General features: G+C 37.8%; 4 protein-coding genes across 10 annotated transcripts in view; all 4 read left to right on the forward strand.

Annotated features, from left to right (window-relative positions):
- Positions 1-232: 232 nt before the first annotated feature.
- LOC144536959 (uncharacterized) lies at positions 233-3,306 on the forward strand. Its single transcript, XM_078280323.1, has 4 exons — positions 233-690; positions 1,725-1,835; positions 1,922-2,023; positions 2,875-3,306. Exons 1-4 carry the CDS (start codon positions 499-501, stop codon positions 2,959-2,961), a joined length of 492 nt encoding a protein of 163 aa, XP_078136449.1. The 5' UTR covers positions 233-498; the 3' UTR covers positions 2,962-3,306.
- Positions 3,307-3,897: 591 nt separating this feature from the next.
- LOC144536960 (B-type lectin plumieribetin-like) lies at positions 3,898-4,929 on the forward strand. The gene is made up of 3 exons (XM_078280324.1): positions 3,898-4,008; positions 4,274-4,367; positions 4,529-4,929. The coding sequence occupies exons 2-3, from the start codon at positions 4,278-4,280 to the stop codon at positions 4,790-4,792; spliced, it is 354 nt and encodes a 117-aa protein (XP_078136450.1). The 5' UTR covers positions 3,898-4,008; positions 4,274-4,277; the 3' UTR covers positions 4,793-4,929.
- Positions 4,930-8,645: 3,716 nt separating this feature from the next.
- Positions 8,646-9,533, forward strand: LOC144537025 (B-type lectin plumieribetin-like). Its single transcript, XM_078280435.1, has 3 exons — positions 8,646-8,750; positions 9,018-9,111; positions 9,204-9,533. The coding sequence occupies exons 2-3, from the start codon at positions 9,022-9,024 to the stop codon at positions 9,447-9,449; spliced, it is 336 nt and encodes a 111-aa protein (XP_078136561.1). The 5' UTR covers positions 8,646-8,750; positions 9,018-9,021; the 3' UTR covers positions 9,450-9,533.
- A 2,418-nt stretch (positions 9,534-11,951) lies between these two features.
- nrbp2b (nuclear receptor binding protein 2b) overlaps positions 11,952-12,554 on the forward strand; it is a 39,689-nt gene continuing 39,086 nt past the window's right edge. For 4 of the 7 annotated variants that reach the window (XM_078280639.1, XM_078280641.1, XM_078280640.1 and 1 more), the window contains exon 1: positions 11,953-12,554. This exon is cut by the window's right edge and continues 80 nt beyond it. In XM_078280639.1, the coding sequence (XP_078136765.1) occupies positions 12,515-12,554 (40 nt within the window). In that variant the 5' untranslated portion in view covers positions 11,953-12,514. The other 3 variants (XM_078280643.1, XM_078280646.1, XM_078280642.1) reach the window with 2 other exon arrangements.

Here is a 12,554-nt window from a genome sequence, read left to right on the forward strand (position 1 = left end):
TTATAAGTGTACTACTTTCCTGTTTACGCAACAAGAAGGGAGCCGATGAGTCAGAAACAAAAGAGTTCATTCACCCACTGATCACCTCTGCCCTTTATTTTTGTCCTGGGGCCAAAGGCTTTTCATGGCATGTTGGGATTGCTTCCAGCAATTGGATTACTTATCCAACTCTCCACTTTAATAATGTTTACGGATACGAGTGCAATTCCACTTGCTGGCGAGCAGTTTCTTCTGTTTAAACCCCATATTGAGAATGTGTTTTGTTAAGACAAGCTTTAATCTGTGTCCCCTGGGGGAGTTACTGGAATTTGGAGATACAAAGTAAACCGTCTGTGCAGCAGGCCTGTTGATGGCCAGTTTGTTTAGTTTCATTTGTTACTCATTTGTTACTCATACAGCCATAATAGGACTTGTTTTTGATGCAAGTATTGATCCCGCAGAGAGAGGAGGGAGTTCACCCTCTGAGCCAAGCTGCCCTCCTCACACACTCGGAGGAAGATGGCTGCTGGGTTGCTGTTGCTGTTTTGTGCTGGAGCTGTGCTTTGCGCTGTCGGGGCCCAGGATTCTTATAATGGGCTAACTGATTACTACAAGAAGGGAGTGGATCTTGCTTTAGAGCAACTCAACACCCATGCCGTTGTTCACCACCATTTTCTCTTCTTGAGAAGTCTGGACAAGTCGGATATCGAGGTATACCTGGAGTTTTTTAAATCAATTCTTGGCCTGAAGAATTAAGGTGGCTATCTCTATTTTTGTTTTTTATTGTCTGTGTTAAACCATTTATAGCAGCTTCAGGAAATATTAATGGGGAGTGATAACATACAGTAGCAGATTTTAAACAAACGTTCTCCTGAAAGTCCTCAGCAGAGAATGAAAGTATCTAATTAAAACTATAAATATAAAAGAGAATGACAGAAGTTCTCTTTCAGATATGTCCTGCTTTCAGTTCCCTTTACTTCTTGGATCTGCATCATGAGTTTGGCACTCTCATGCTGACTTCAGGGAATTCTGGTTCATTCTTGTCAACACATCTGCTTCAACTGTGAATCTTTAAGTTTCAACATGTTTTTTAGCAGGGTTTGCAAAAAGATAAGGCGTGTCTTTGCTGGAATGCTTACCAAGTGTACAGTTTAAAGAAAACAATATCCTGGTTCCCACCGATCTTCAAACTGATACTCAGATTTTTGATTTTGAGTTTTCATAATGCATGGTTTCAGTTGTTGGCTTGGAGAAAAGCCAACAACTGAGATATAAGAAGGCTGCAGATCAGCAATATGTTTTAACTCCTCAACTCCCACAAGATTATATTATCAGTTATTAAGCAATCAAGTCAAATATGAGCTGATGTCCAAAGCAGAATATATCACAGTCATTGTGTGTATGTCACTTTCTGCTGGTCTATGATATGTTTGCTTGCAGTGTGCACGGTGTACCCACCTTAATTCAATATTTTTTGGAGGTTTCTTTCCTTTGAGGTTTGACTGTAGATTTAAGAGTTATGGGAGTTGTAGTTGATGCATGCTAACAAATTAGTTGTTGCTTTATTATTTTAAAGGTAAAAGACTGGGGCACACTGATTGATATGGGGGGTTTAGGGGTACATAATACAGCATCATTTTGCTTCAACATGACAACATTAATCCTCACCGACTATAAAGAAGGTTCCCAGACTTGACTTTGCTGTTTTGTAGCTCGTATTAAACTGACCCTCTGCTCTCTTGCAGTCTGGATTCGGTGTAAGATACCTCTACCACCACTTTTACCTGAAACCCACCAAGTGTGCCAAAGGAACGACTGAGTCAAACCCTCAGAGATGCCCTTTCAGGAATGACAGAGTGAGTGAATTTCAAAAGGAGAAGAATTTATTTCAAATCTAGGCACAGCCTCATCATGCTGTTTATGTTTTCTAATGACTCCACAGCCACTGATGGACTGTGCAGTTTGCTACAAAACAGCAGCAGACCAGATAGAGTTGATCCCCAAGCCGTATGTTCACTGTATCCAGAAACCGAGACTCACAGAGGTATTGTTCTTTATGTCCGTGTGTGTGTGTGTGTGTGTATGTGTGTGTGTGTGAGTGTGAGAGAGAGAGTGTGTGTTGTTATCCCCTATCTGAAGGTTTTTGTTAATTAAAATAAATATACAAAATGAAAACCCATTATTCCACCCTTCTTCAGTAAGCTACACAATGCTTTATTCCCTTGCCAAATTAGTGTGGCTATCTTGCCTTTATCAGGGTGGTGCCTGTCGTTTCCAGTTTCCTGGAAAAAGAAAAAAAGAATTCAACCTCAGAGGAACTCTACTAAATTTAGATAATTAAAGTCTGTTTAAAGGTGTTGAAGAGTATGGCTGTACATGTGAGGTATGGAGTTGGAAAGAGGTGAGATTAACCTGACCTTTGTAGCCCGCTCCTCGTCTCTCTCTACATTAGCCGCTACTAGCATAACACACTCAAATCTGGGACCAAACTGTTGGCTGTCAAGTTGCATTGTGGGTAATGTCGGCACCAGGTTTTGACAAGGAAGATGTTTTTCCCCACACTATCCTTTTCCACATCTATATATTTTAGATGAACAAATTATTAATAAAATAATTTGAGTTACATGAAATCATTCACTTGGAAACTCAACAGCAGTTTGGTGAGGTGAATAAAGCATGGTCTACTGGAGATGAGTTAGTCAACATGTTTTAATTTAGCATTGAAGCTCACAGTGGTCTGCACTTTGCTGTGTGTGTGTGTGTGTGTGTGTGTGTGTGTGTGTGTGTGTGTGTGTGTGTGTGTTCTTGAAGTTAAAATGGTGCAGTGTATGTGTTGCTTCCTACACACAAATGATGCCTGAACAGACATCTTCAGGTGTTTTCTCTCGTTTTCAGGAAATGAGGACCACCAGGACAGAGCACTGCAAAAAAATGACTTACAACAGTGGAGCTCCTACGCTGTTGGCTGTGTCTACTGGCTAAAATAAAAAGCAAAAATAACATGCTTCATAATATAGTAAACGGAGAATCTGCGCTTCACCTGTTGCATGCTTAATTCACTATAGTGACGTAACTTTGAAAAGCCAATTCTCATTGCAATTTCCTGCAGATTTCTCATCTAGGCTTCACTTATAATAGACAAATACAAAAGCAGCACATCTGCACATTCATTCATTATGTTTTTCTTATGTTTTCCCATCTATAAAGCTGGTGATTCAACCTCACTTTAAGCTCCTCTCTGCTGTGATAAATTCCCTTCATTGCTCATAAAGTCACTGTATTATAGATGTAACATTGTGTAATAAAAAAAGAAGAAAAAAAAGTGTTTATCCGTGTTGTGTGTAGACTTGTTATGATCCAGATTCTTTACAGGCTGGAATCATTATGGATATCTGCCTCCCTACAGCCACACTCTCATTCAGCACTCCCTAGGCTGTACGCAGGGTTTTAGAAATACAGAGGTCCAAAAACTGAGCTTAATAGAGGGGTTCTGGGTCCTTGCCCGAAAAAAATCAGATCTAAATATGTAAAATGATATCTTTGGGTAAAAAACAGCACATAAACGTGAGCAAATTGTGTGTGTCTCTGCATAAATCTTTGATATACACAGAAATACTGAAGTCCGGGCTGAAGTAAGAGCCTTCTTTGTTGTCTGTTTGGATAAAATGGAAAGATTAATAAAATAGCACCGACTGCTCAGATTTGAACTTTGATTTTCAGGTTTGTAAACTGAGTGAAAAGCTTCAACACTTGTCATGCTATGACTTGCTGACTTATCCTGTAATTACAGTATAACCGCTAAATGTCAAGCTCATGTATGTTCACAGATGAGTAAAGACCCTTGAGCACTTTCTTGTGTACATCAGAATTGGTAGCTAACTAAGGTGTCAATTACTGATGCATGGCACTCCCCTTCTCTACCTCCAGCCCCTGCTCATATGCTACTATAAAAATGGAGTGAACTTCACATTTTGCACTTTACTCCTCTTCCACAACTTACAGTCTGACTGGGGAGGGACATTCAACCCTGTAAGTATTTCATACTTTTATACTAATGGATGGATTCATACATTTCTGTGAAAGAGTGTTTTCATGCATGAAGGAGTTATTGCAGTTTGATGTTAAATCTGTGCTGTTTAATTTAGGTTTATAATTGGTGCATAAGACTTATTGTGGGTATAAACAAGGGGGAAAATAACTACTATTCATATTGGGAAACTAACACACAAAACACATGTTTTCAATGCATTTTCAGTGTTGGATAGACACAGCAAAGACTTTCTTTTTGTTACAGAATCATGAGCAGGAACTTCTTGTCCAAAAACGATGAGCTTCGCAAGGGAGACTTTCTGATTTCCAACAACAAGGAGTATAAGGCTGTCTTCCAGGTGAGTAACTCCAAATATTTGTGCACTCCAAACATTTACAGTATAAGGATGCATTATACATATTCACTGGTCAGTGTAAAAAGTAAATGCAAAAGTAAGGGAGCAAGTGTTTGAAGATGCACACTCTGATAGCAATCAAATGTCTCTGTTTCTGCCTGCAGGATGATGGTAACTTTGTCATCTACGGCTGGAAGCCTGTGTGGGCTTCAGACACTTGTGGTTCAGACGTTTTCCGCCTGTGCATGCAGGCTGACTGCAACCTGGTCATGTACAACAAGGCTAACGGTCCCAAATGGCAAACAAACTCCCACAAGCCAGGAGATTGCAACATGTGCCGTCTTCATCTGACCGATGATGGCAAACTGGTGGTGTCCAAGGAAAGTGATGAAATTTGGAGCTCTGCTAACTCCAGAGGCATGAAATGATGTAATGGCATGACAAGCCTATTAAAATTGAATGCTTTGCAAAGGAAAGTAATCTCTGGCTGGCAGCTTGAATTACAATCAACCTGCCAGCCATGTAATCTGTATTCAAATAAAAACACATTTTCACAATGTATAAATGTGTTTCTCTTCTCTTTGTACTTGGTACTGGTTATTTTAAACAGTTTTACTGTGATGCAGATGTCTTGGTACAGAGCACTGGTAGTTTTTGGGGGGTTTGTGTCAACAAAAAAAGAGAAAGTAGAAAAAGAACAATGAGATAAATTGGAGAACATGAGTGCACTTCACTCAAACAAAACTATACTACTTTATACTTAAAAGTCTTACTTTAGAAACATTCTAATAAACTAAAATATGAACAGAAAACAAAACCAAGGCATGATCGCTTAAAAGGGTTTGGTGAGTTTCCCTTTAAGTGAAGTGTTTACTTTATGTGGTCTGCGCTTTAGAGACAGACATTCATTTATTTACTTATGCACAAAATACATACATCTGATTCACTTGTCCAGAATACAAAAATGTTCTTGTTGCATGTCAGTTGAACCACCATCTACAGCAACCATAAAGAAAGATGAGCTGAAGGTGTTTGCTTATCAAATGTATAATTATAATTATTCAGATTACTGTATCTGCAGAAGATTAACATTTATCTGCAAGAGCCAGACATACTCAGTGGTAATGTTTTATGTGAATACACTGATCAACTGAAAAACAATGTTTGAATGAATAAAAATCTATGAATGTTTCAGGAGTACGGACATTTTTGTTACTCAAAATGTTGTCTGTGTACATTATAAAACAACAATGTTTGGTGCCAAGAAGGAACTTAAGATAGTGTTCAAATAAAAGAAATGATTGCAACTGCAACAAGGCACCACAAGATGTCACTTTAAATTTCCTGCGCTCTATACAGTATCTACATATGCTTCACCTTGCATGCATATTCCTATGTGTGTTTACATGGAGCAGCTGCACATAAAATTTTTTTACAAATGTAAAATGTTCTTTTGATATTAAATACTACTTCTCTCCATGCTAATTTTCTGGACTGAGACTTTAAAATGTCAAATTGAAATGCCAACAGGCTAAATCCCTCCTTAGACACATTTTGCAGTCTTGTTAACACCAGGGGGAAGAGAGACGCTTTGAAAGACTTGAAATCAGACAAGAATCTCATTATAAAACCAGCTAATAAAGGAGGGGTGGTTGTGCTACAGGAGACAACTGAGAGATACAGGTGCAGTAGCTATGGGCAGTACGAGAAAAATAAAGTGTTTTGTTTGAACATTAAAACATCTAAACATGTTCTAGTAGAAACACAAGGTCAACTTTAATTGAGTATCACTGGATAGCTGAGACTCTTGTGGATTCAATGAGATCAATTGCATTCGTGAGGATGTTAGTCCGAATAGTAGCCATGTCAGTGTAGTGAGAGCATTTTATGAAACTTGACCTCACTGTATAAAATGACCTGTTGTGACTTCTAGGATTATCACAGCCTCATAAAACTTTACATCCTACAACCTAGAGACCGAGGACATTCAGAAAATGGCTTTCATTCTGTAAGTGTGTGAATGTGCAATTCATCCTGAGAATCTACACTCCCTCGTTTTAATGCAATCCAGTACAACAGCTCTGCCACATATGTCCCCATGTCCATTAAAGCCCATGGCAAGCCAACCAGAGCCTAACCCCTAAAATGCTGCTTTTACTTTAACTAAAGCCTACACATCATGTACATTTTAGTTTTTATTATGACTTAATTATATTGTGACTTTATTCTCATTAAATCACAACTTATTTCCAGTAACATTACAACCTTTTTTTCCCCCCAAATTTCACAACTTGCCAAATGTCACAGTATCAGTTCTCTAGAAGTCACACAATACATGATTCAGAAACACAATCACACACCTACACACACACCCACACGCACGCACGCACAAACACACACACACACCCACACACACACACACCCACACATACACACACACACACACACACACACACACACACACACACACACACAGAGAACAGTGGTTCTGGGTCTCCACCAGCCAAATGCTGATAAAATATGCAAGGAGCTGGTAGATTTGCTTCACTCGCCAGAGAAACAATGCTAATCTTTTGAGTAGCTGGTAAAATTTGAACATTCACTAGCCATTTGGATGGTGAACAAAAAAGCCTTACCCTTTTGCAGCCTAATCCCTATCCCCATCCCTATCCAGTAATTCACTAAAAATCAAAGATCAGAGGCACGTTTAAAAAAAAAAAACATGTAATTAATTTGTTGCAAAAAAGAATGTTTCTTTTTGCTTTCTCCATCTGTAAATCATCTCACGGACCATTATCGTGCGACCCATGGTGGGGGCCCAGACCCTGTGGTTGTGAACCACTTATTTAGCCCATTTACTACAACAGACAAAGTCTCAATGCTAGAACATGGTAAACATTATGCTTGATAAACATGTACATTAGCCTTATAATTGTGAGCATGTCTAAAATTATGCAAAGATATTTGTATGAGGACACCTGTTTAATTGCACAATCCCCTATGGTAACTTGGAAATGGGCTCTCGGGTCAAATTTGATTTCTTTGGTTTTGGTGGCGTTGAGGTGGTGATTACGCACGCACACACACACACACACACACACACACACAAAGCGTTTTGATCATACACTCAAATCCTAGCAGTCTCAAAATAAAATTTCAAAATGACTGCATGAACTTTCATCATGTAACATTACTGGTTTCAAAACTGATAATACATTTACAAAAACACTTTGTTGTTGTACAATGCGAAAAAGCGAAGCATTAGCTTTTATATTGTGAGTTTGAATTTGCCGGGTGGCATTGCACTAATGAAGGGAAAAAAATAAAAAATAATAATTATGTGATTAATCATACCTTGGCGTTTAATTCTAACAATAAAACGTTTTCCTCACAAAGACATAAAATACTCCAACTAACAAAAACAACTAAAGGGGTTTATAAATAATAAGAAATGAATTAATGTATCTTTGAAGTGAGCAGATTTACCTTGTTCAGCTTTGTTGTCCGTGTTTCAGCGAGAGCAACAGAAATCAAAGTCAAATTCCTTGTATGTGTAACTGTTATTGATGATTTTACTAACTGGTGTAGAGCCTCGTTTTTAACCATAAATGCTGCACACAAAAAAAAAATCATCTTCTCTCTTCCTGTATCTCTTTTAATTTGTCTATCTTTTTTACTTTTATCTTTTGATGTTGTGTGCCCTTACTGGTATGTATTTGTCAGTGTGCATGGGTCCGTGTTGTCTGTCCCTGTCTGTTGTGGCCCTGAACTGAGTTGGTTTGTGGGTGGGAAAAGGAATTAAAGGCACACTGTTTTCACTACGCTTTGTTCACCATGGCCTGTGCTGTATGTCGCTTGTTGTGAAAATTTAAATAAAAAAAGTTGGAAAAAAATAAAAATTAAAAAATAAATGGGATATAATGCAGTCTGGCGTTCTGTAGCGCTTTCAAATATTTATTCTCCTGGCGATCAACTTTTCTCATTTGACGTTATCTCTGCTGAGTCAACACACACATGTAGGCATGAATTAGTCTTTCTCTTCTTTGTGTGTTTTGTTTGTAGAAGTAACCTCTTTAACTACTATTTACAGAAATATAAATATATGTAAAAAAAATAAATAAAATGCAATGTGTAAAGAGTTACGCAATAGTACAATGGAGCAGAGTGCAAAAGCTGCTGAATAAATATGAAATTATTCATGTAACCTGTGCTTTATCTTTGTTGCTGTAAGGTAGAATTTGCAATGTTTGGGAAATGGGAGTCAGTACTTCTAGATAAGAATGTCATGTCATCTGCCACTCCCTTTCCATCCCACAATCAGAGGATATAAAGATGTGAATTTCACTTCTTTCACTTCTGCTCACAGACTGACTGACATTCAAGACTGTAAGTACTCTGATGGATTCATATGTAGATTACTGAGCAAGAGTAGTTTAACACAGAGTCGTTGCATGATGCTGTTAAATCAGTTTATAATTGGTACATCAGGCTTATTGTGGTGATGAACTGACATAGACAAATTAAATTTTCATTTTCAAGCAAAAGTAGAGTTACTATTCAGTTACAAATTACTGGTGCAGCGCAAAAGAAATGCCAAAAACACACACATGGTGTCAATGCAACATCACCGATTTAGTTGTTTGTCTCTTTCAGAATCATGAGTAAGAACTTCTTGTCTAAAAATGAGCAGCTCCTTAAGGACCAGTTTCTGATTTCCCTCAATGGGAGGTACAAGGCTATCTTTCAGGTGAGTAACTCTCTCTAAAATGAAATGCTCACTCTATATTTTGGTATGATATTGTTTGGATATCAGTTCCATGCCTCTGTTTCTGCCTGCAGGATGATGGAAACTTTGTTGTCTATGACGACAGGGCTGTGTGGGCCACAGGCACTAATGGATCAGACGCTATCCGTGTGATCATGCAGGGTGACGGCAACCTGGTCATGTACAACAATAATAACCAAGCCTTGTGGAGCTCAAAGACATACATCATGAAGGAGTGCGAGATGTGCCGTCTTGTACTGACTGACAGCGGCAAACTGGAGTTGATCCAAACTGTACCTACAAAAGTTTGGAGCTCATGATGAAATTAGGCCCAATGTCTTAACATGATATCACAAAGTTTTTAAAATGAAATGCTTTGCAAATAAAAAACAACTGAAAAATGATTTGCAAGTGAAAGTCATCTTTGAATGTCTGCATGAATTACAACAAACATGCCTGGTATGTAATCAGGAACCAAATAAAAGCACATTTTCACTATATATATATATATAATATATTTTTTTTCTTTGTTTTTTTAGTTTATTTTATTTGTGGCTTCATAGTCACTTAAACATATATATATATATATATATATATATATATATATATATATATATATATACATAGTATATATATATGGTTTGGGTTTTGAGTTTGTTTTGACACTTCTGTTGCAGTTATCATGCATCCATATATTCCTCATTCATCCAAACACTCCACACACCACTTATACCATTTACTCACCACACCTTTTTTTTGTAGATAGTTATTATGTTTATCAATAAACCTTTTATTGGCACTTTAACCTGTTTAGACTCCCCGCTTTCCTCTTTGTCACATGCTTTGAGTTGGTTTGTGATTTTATATATATATATATATATATATATATATATATACTGATTATTTAAATAGTGAATTTGAAAAACTCCTCCCAGATCTGAGAAGACGTGGAACATTTTCACAGTGATATTTTTTAAAGCAGATCTTCACACTTTGTGTAAACTGTGACGAGGAAAGGGGCAGTAGTTCTTATTTATGTTGACTTGTCATCATGTTGGTTGGTTGCTGTCCCTCCATTTCTAAAACATAATTTTGTGCCCTGGATGTGGCTCGTCTAGACAGCGCCATTGTCTTCTCTGCTCCTTGTGCGAAGAGTAAATCTCATTAACAGTGGGAGGGATAGGCAGAACAGGGGCTCACTCACACAGAGGCTCTCTGTGAGCACTGTGTGCTAAAAATAGAGACAGAAAGTGATTATAATATAGTCCTGTGATTACATCTGAACTGTTAACCGGTGTGGATCTAATACTATTTCTGAATCAGGCAATATAAATGATGAGGCTCTTTGGGGCCCCTATGAGGGTTTTCTGTGCCTGTGTCTATGTTTTAATTAGATGACATGTTTAACTCCAGCAAGACTAAAGAAATAAAGCATCATCTGAACCTGAATGTCATCATCTGTCAAGTCTGGATTAAAAATGTGAAAATGTGTATAGTTATAATAATTGTGGAATATTTGTGTGTCTTATGGGTAAACAGGGGAACAGCAGAGAGTAAAAGGCAGAATAAGAAGCAATAATTACACTCAAGGATGCTCTAATTATTTTGTTTATGTGTGTGTGTGTGTGTGTGTGTGTGTGTGTGTGTGTGTGTGTGTGTGTGTGTGTGTGTTTATAGTTTTTATAGTTTATGATATCTCTGTTTTTTATTTTACTTCATTGTCCTCTGTTGTGTTCTTTTCTGCTGTTTTTTTCTGGAAAGCACTTTGTAACCTTGTTAAGAAAAGGGCTATAGAAGTATTATTTATTGTGTCTGTTTATTTATTTATTGTTTATATATTTTATTGTTTATTATCATTATTATTATTATTATTATTATTATCTATTTTGTCTCGAGGGTTGTGATTTAACCTATTATGGTTACTATTTGGTTACTTAGCACAATCTTTGTTTTATTTTTTTATATTTTAATTGTTTTCTTTTTTACTTAGATGCTAAAAAAAGCAGGAGGGTAACATAAACTTTCTGCAAATTGTGTTCCTATACTGACTTGTACAGCGTTTGCTCTAGTTGTATTTCTAAAGCACAACCACTAGATGGCAAACAAGGTTTATACTAAAACAGTTCTCCTGCAGTAACACAATTGATAAATACAGACTGAGTAGGCCTCCCGTAATCTTTCTGGATTGACTCATTTTACAATTTTTTCCCCCTTCTTTTAAAACTCTGCCCCAAATTAACTGACATTTTGGTGGGATAATTAGGTGGGGTATTTATATATATATATATATATATATATATATATATATATATATATATATATATATATATATACTCTATTTTCTCAAAAGGATTATTATTTTCTAAAAGTATTTCTTTTTCCTTATTTTTCTTCTGATGTTTATCTATTGCATCACTGTCTACTGTATTGGACTGGGCGTTATATTTACAGTATGTGGCCTACATAGATATGACATCTTTCCATTTATACCACCATAACATATTTATGTAAGTGTGTAATTATCTATTGAAGTAGCCTAAATCATGTGCTCTGTACATCATATATCATGGATATAAGTCGGATGTTTAGTTAATTGGCCACTGTGTTGTTGGAGTTGTCTTTGTTGAAAAGCATCGCCTAAAAAAAAAATGGTAAACATAAATAAATAAAAGTCTGGTTTGCCCATTCAAAAGTTTGACTTGCTTCAGACTGAGGTGGTGGTGATTGTCCTTTTAATGCGTTTGCGTCATCTTCCAGACAGGCTCGGTTTCTAACCGAAATATATTGTGCGCACGTACTGGTGTCTTTACGGTATTGTGCTCCATCTCCATGCGCACGGTGCCTGGCAGGAGCTCAGCTCGCGGATTCAGATCCAACAACTGAAAAACGAACGCTTCCTCATGAAACAGACGATATCTGAGGCGATCAATGAACGCAGTGGACTCAGCGACGATCATTTCACTTAACCGGCCGAGCTTTCACTCCCGCGGTGCTTCAGTGTGAACAGACAGATAAACTAAAAACCATTTTGCAACCTATTTTGCATGCAGCCTACAGGGCGCATGGAGTCTGGGATATAGGCTATTAACCCCACCCTGTTCAGTTCAGTCCAGCGACCTTGCAATGTGCTAGTTTTTATCTGAACCAGGTGAGGGGGTTTACAGACTGAGGAGCGCCTGTTTTAAGCAAGATCTCAGTTTGTTTTTCTCTGCAAGATGTTTTGAGCGGCCCGGTGCCCTCGGGGGGTTTCTTCACTGCGTGCGCAGACAAGCGGCGGACCGTCTCTGCGCTACCGCTCGGCTCTTCTGATCCACAACAACACAACAGACAGTTCAGGGAGGGCAGGGGACAGGGAGGTAGTCTTTGGGAAATATACGGCGTTAAAATGACGATGTCCGTCCCGGAGAGGAAATCAGGATCGGAGG

The sequence above is a fragment of the Sander vitreus genome, chromosome 22 (assembly GCF_031162955.1).
Source record: "Sander vitreus isolate 19-12246 chromosome 22, sanVit1, whole genome shotgun sequence".
NCBI classification, from domain to species: domain Eukaryota; kingdom Metazoa; phylum Chordata; class Actinopteri; order Perciformes; family Percidae; genus Sander; species Sander vitreus.

Excerpts from the sequence above, each read along its gene's own strand:
- LOC144537025 (XM_078280435.1), top strand. The coding sequence starts at position 9,022 with ATGAGTAAGAACTTCTTGTCTAAAAATGAGCAGCTCCTTAAGGACCAG. Across the intron at positions 9,112-9,203 it reads GGTACAAGGCTATCTTTCAG|GATGATGGAAACTTTGTTGT; the intron begins GTGAGTAACTCT and ends TTCTGCCTGCAG.
- LOC144536959 (XM_078280323.1), top strand. The coding sequence starts at position 499 with ATGGCTGCTGGGTTGCTGTTGCTGTTTTGTGCTGGAGCTGTGCTTTGC. Across the intron at positions 691-1,724 it reads TGGACAAGTCGGATATCGAG|TCTGGATTCGGTGTAAGATA; the intron begins GTATACCTGGAG and ends GCTCTCTTGCAG. Across the intron at positions 1,836-1,921 it reads GCCCTTTCAGGAATGACAGA|CCACTGATGGACTGTGCAGT; the intron begins GTGAGTGAATTT and ends ATGACTCCACAG.
- LOC144536960 (XM_078280324.1), top strand. The coding sequence starts at position 4,278 with ATGAGCAGGAACTTCTTGTCCAAAAACGATGAGCTTCGCAAGGGAGAC. Across the intron at positions 4,368-4,528 it reads AGTATAAGGCTGTCTTCCAG|GATGATGGTAACTTTGTCAT; the intron begins GTGAGTAACTCC and ends TTCTGCCTGCAG.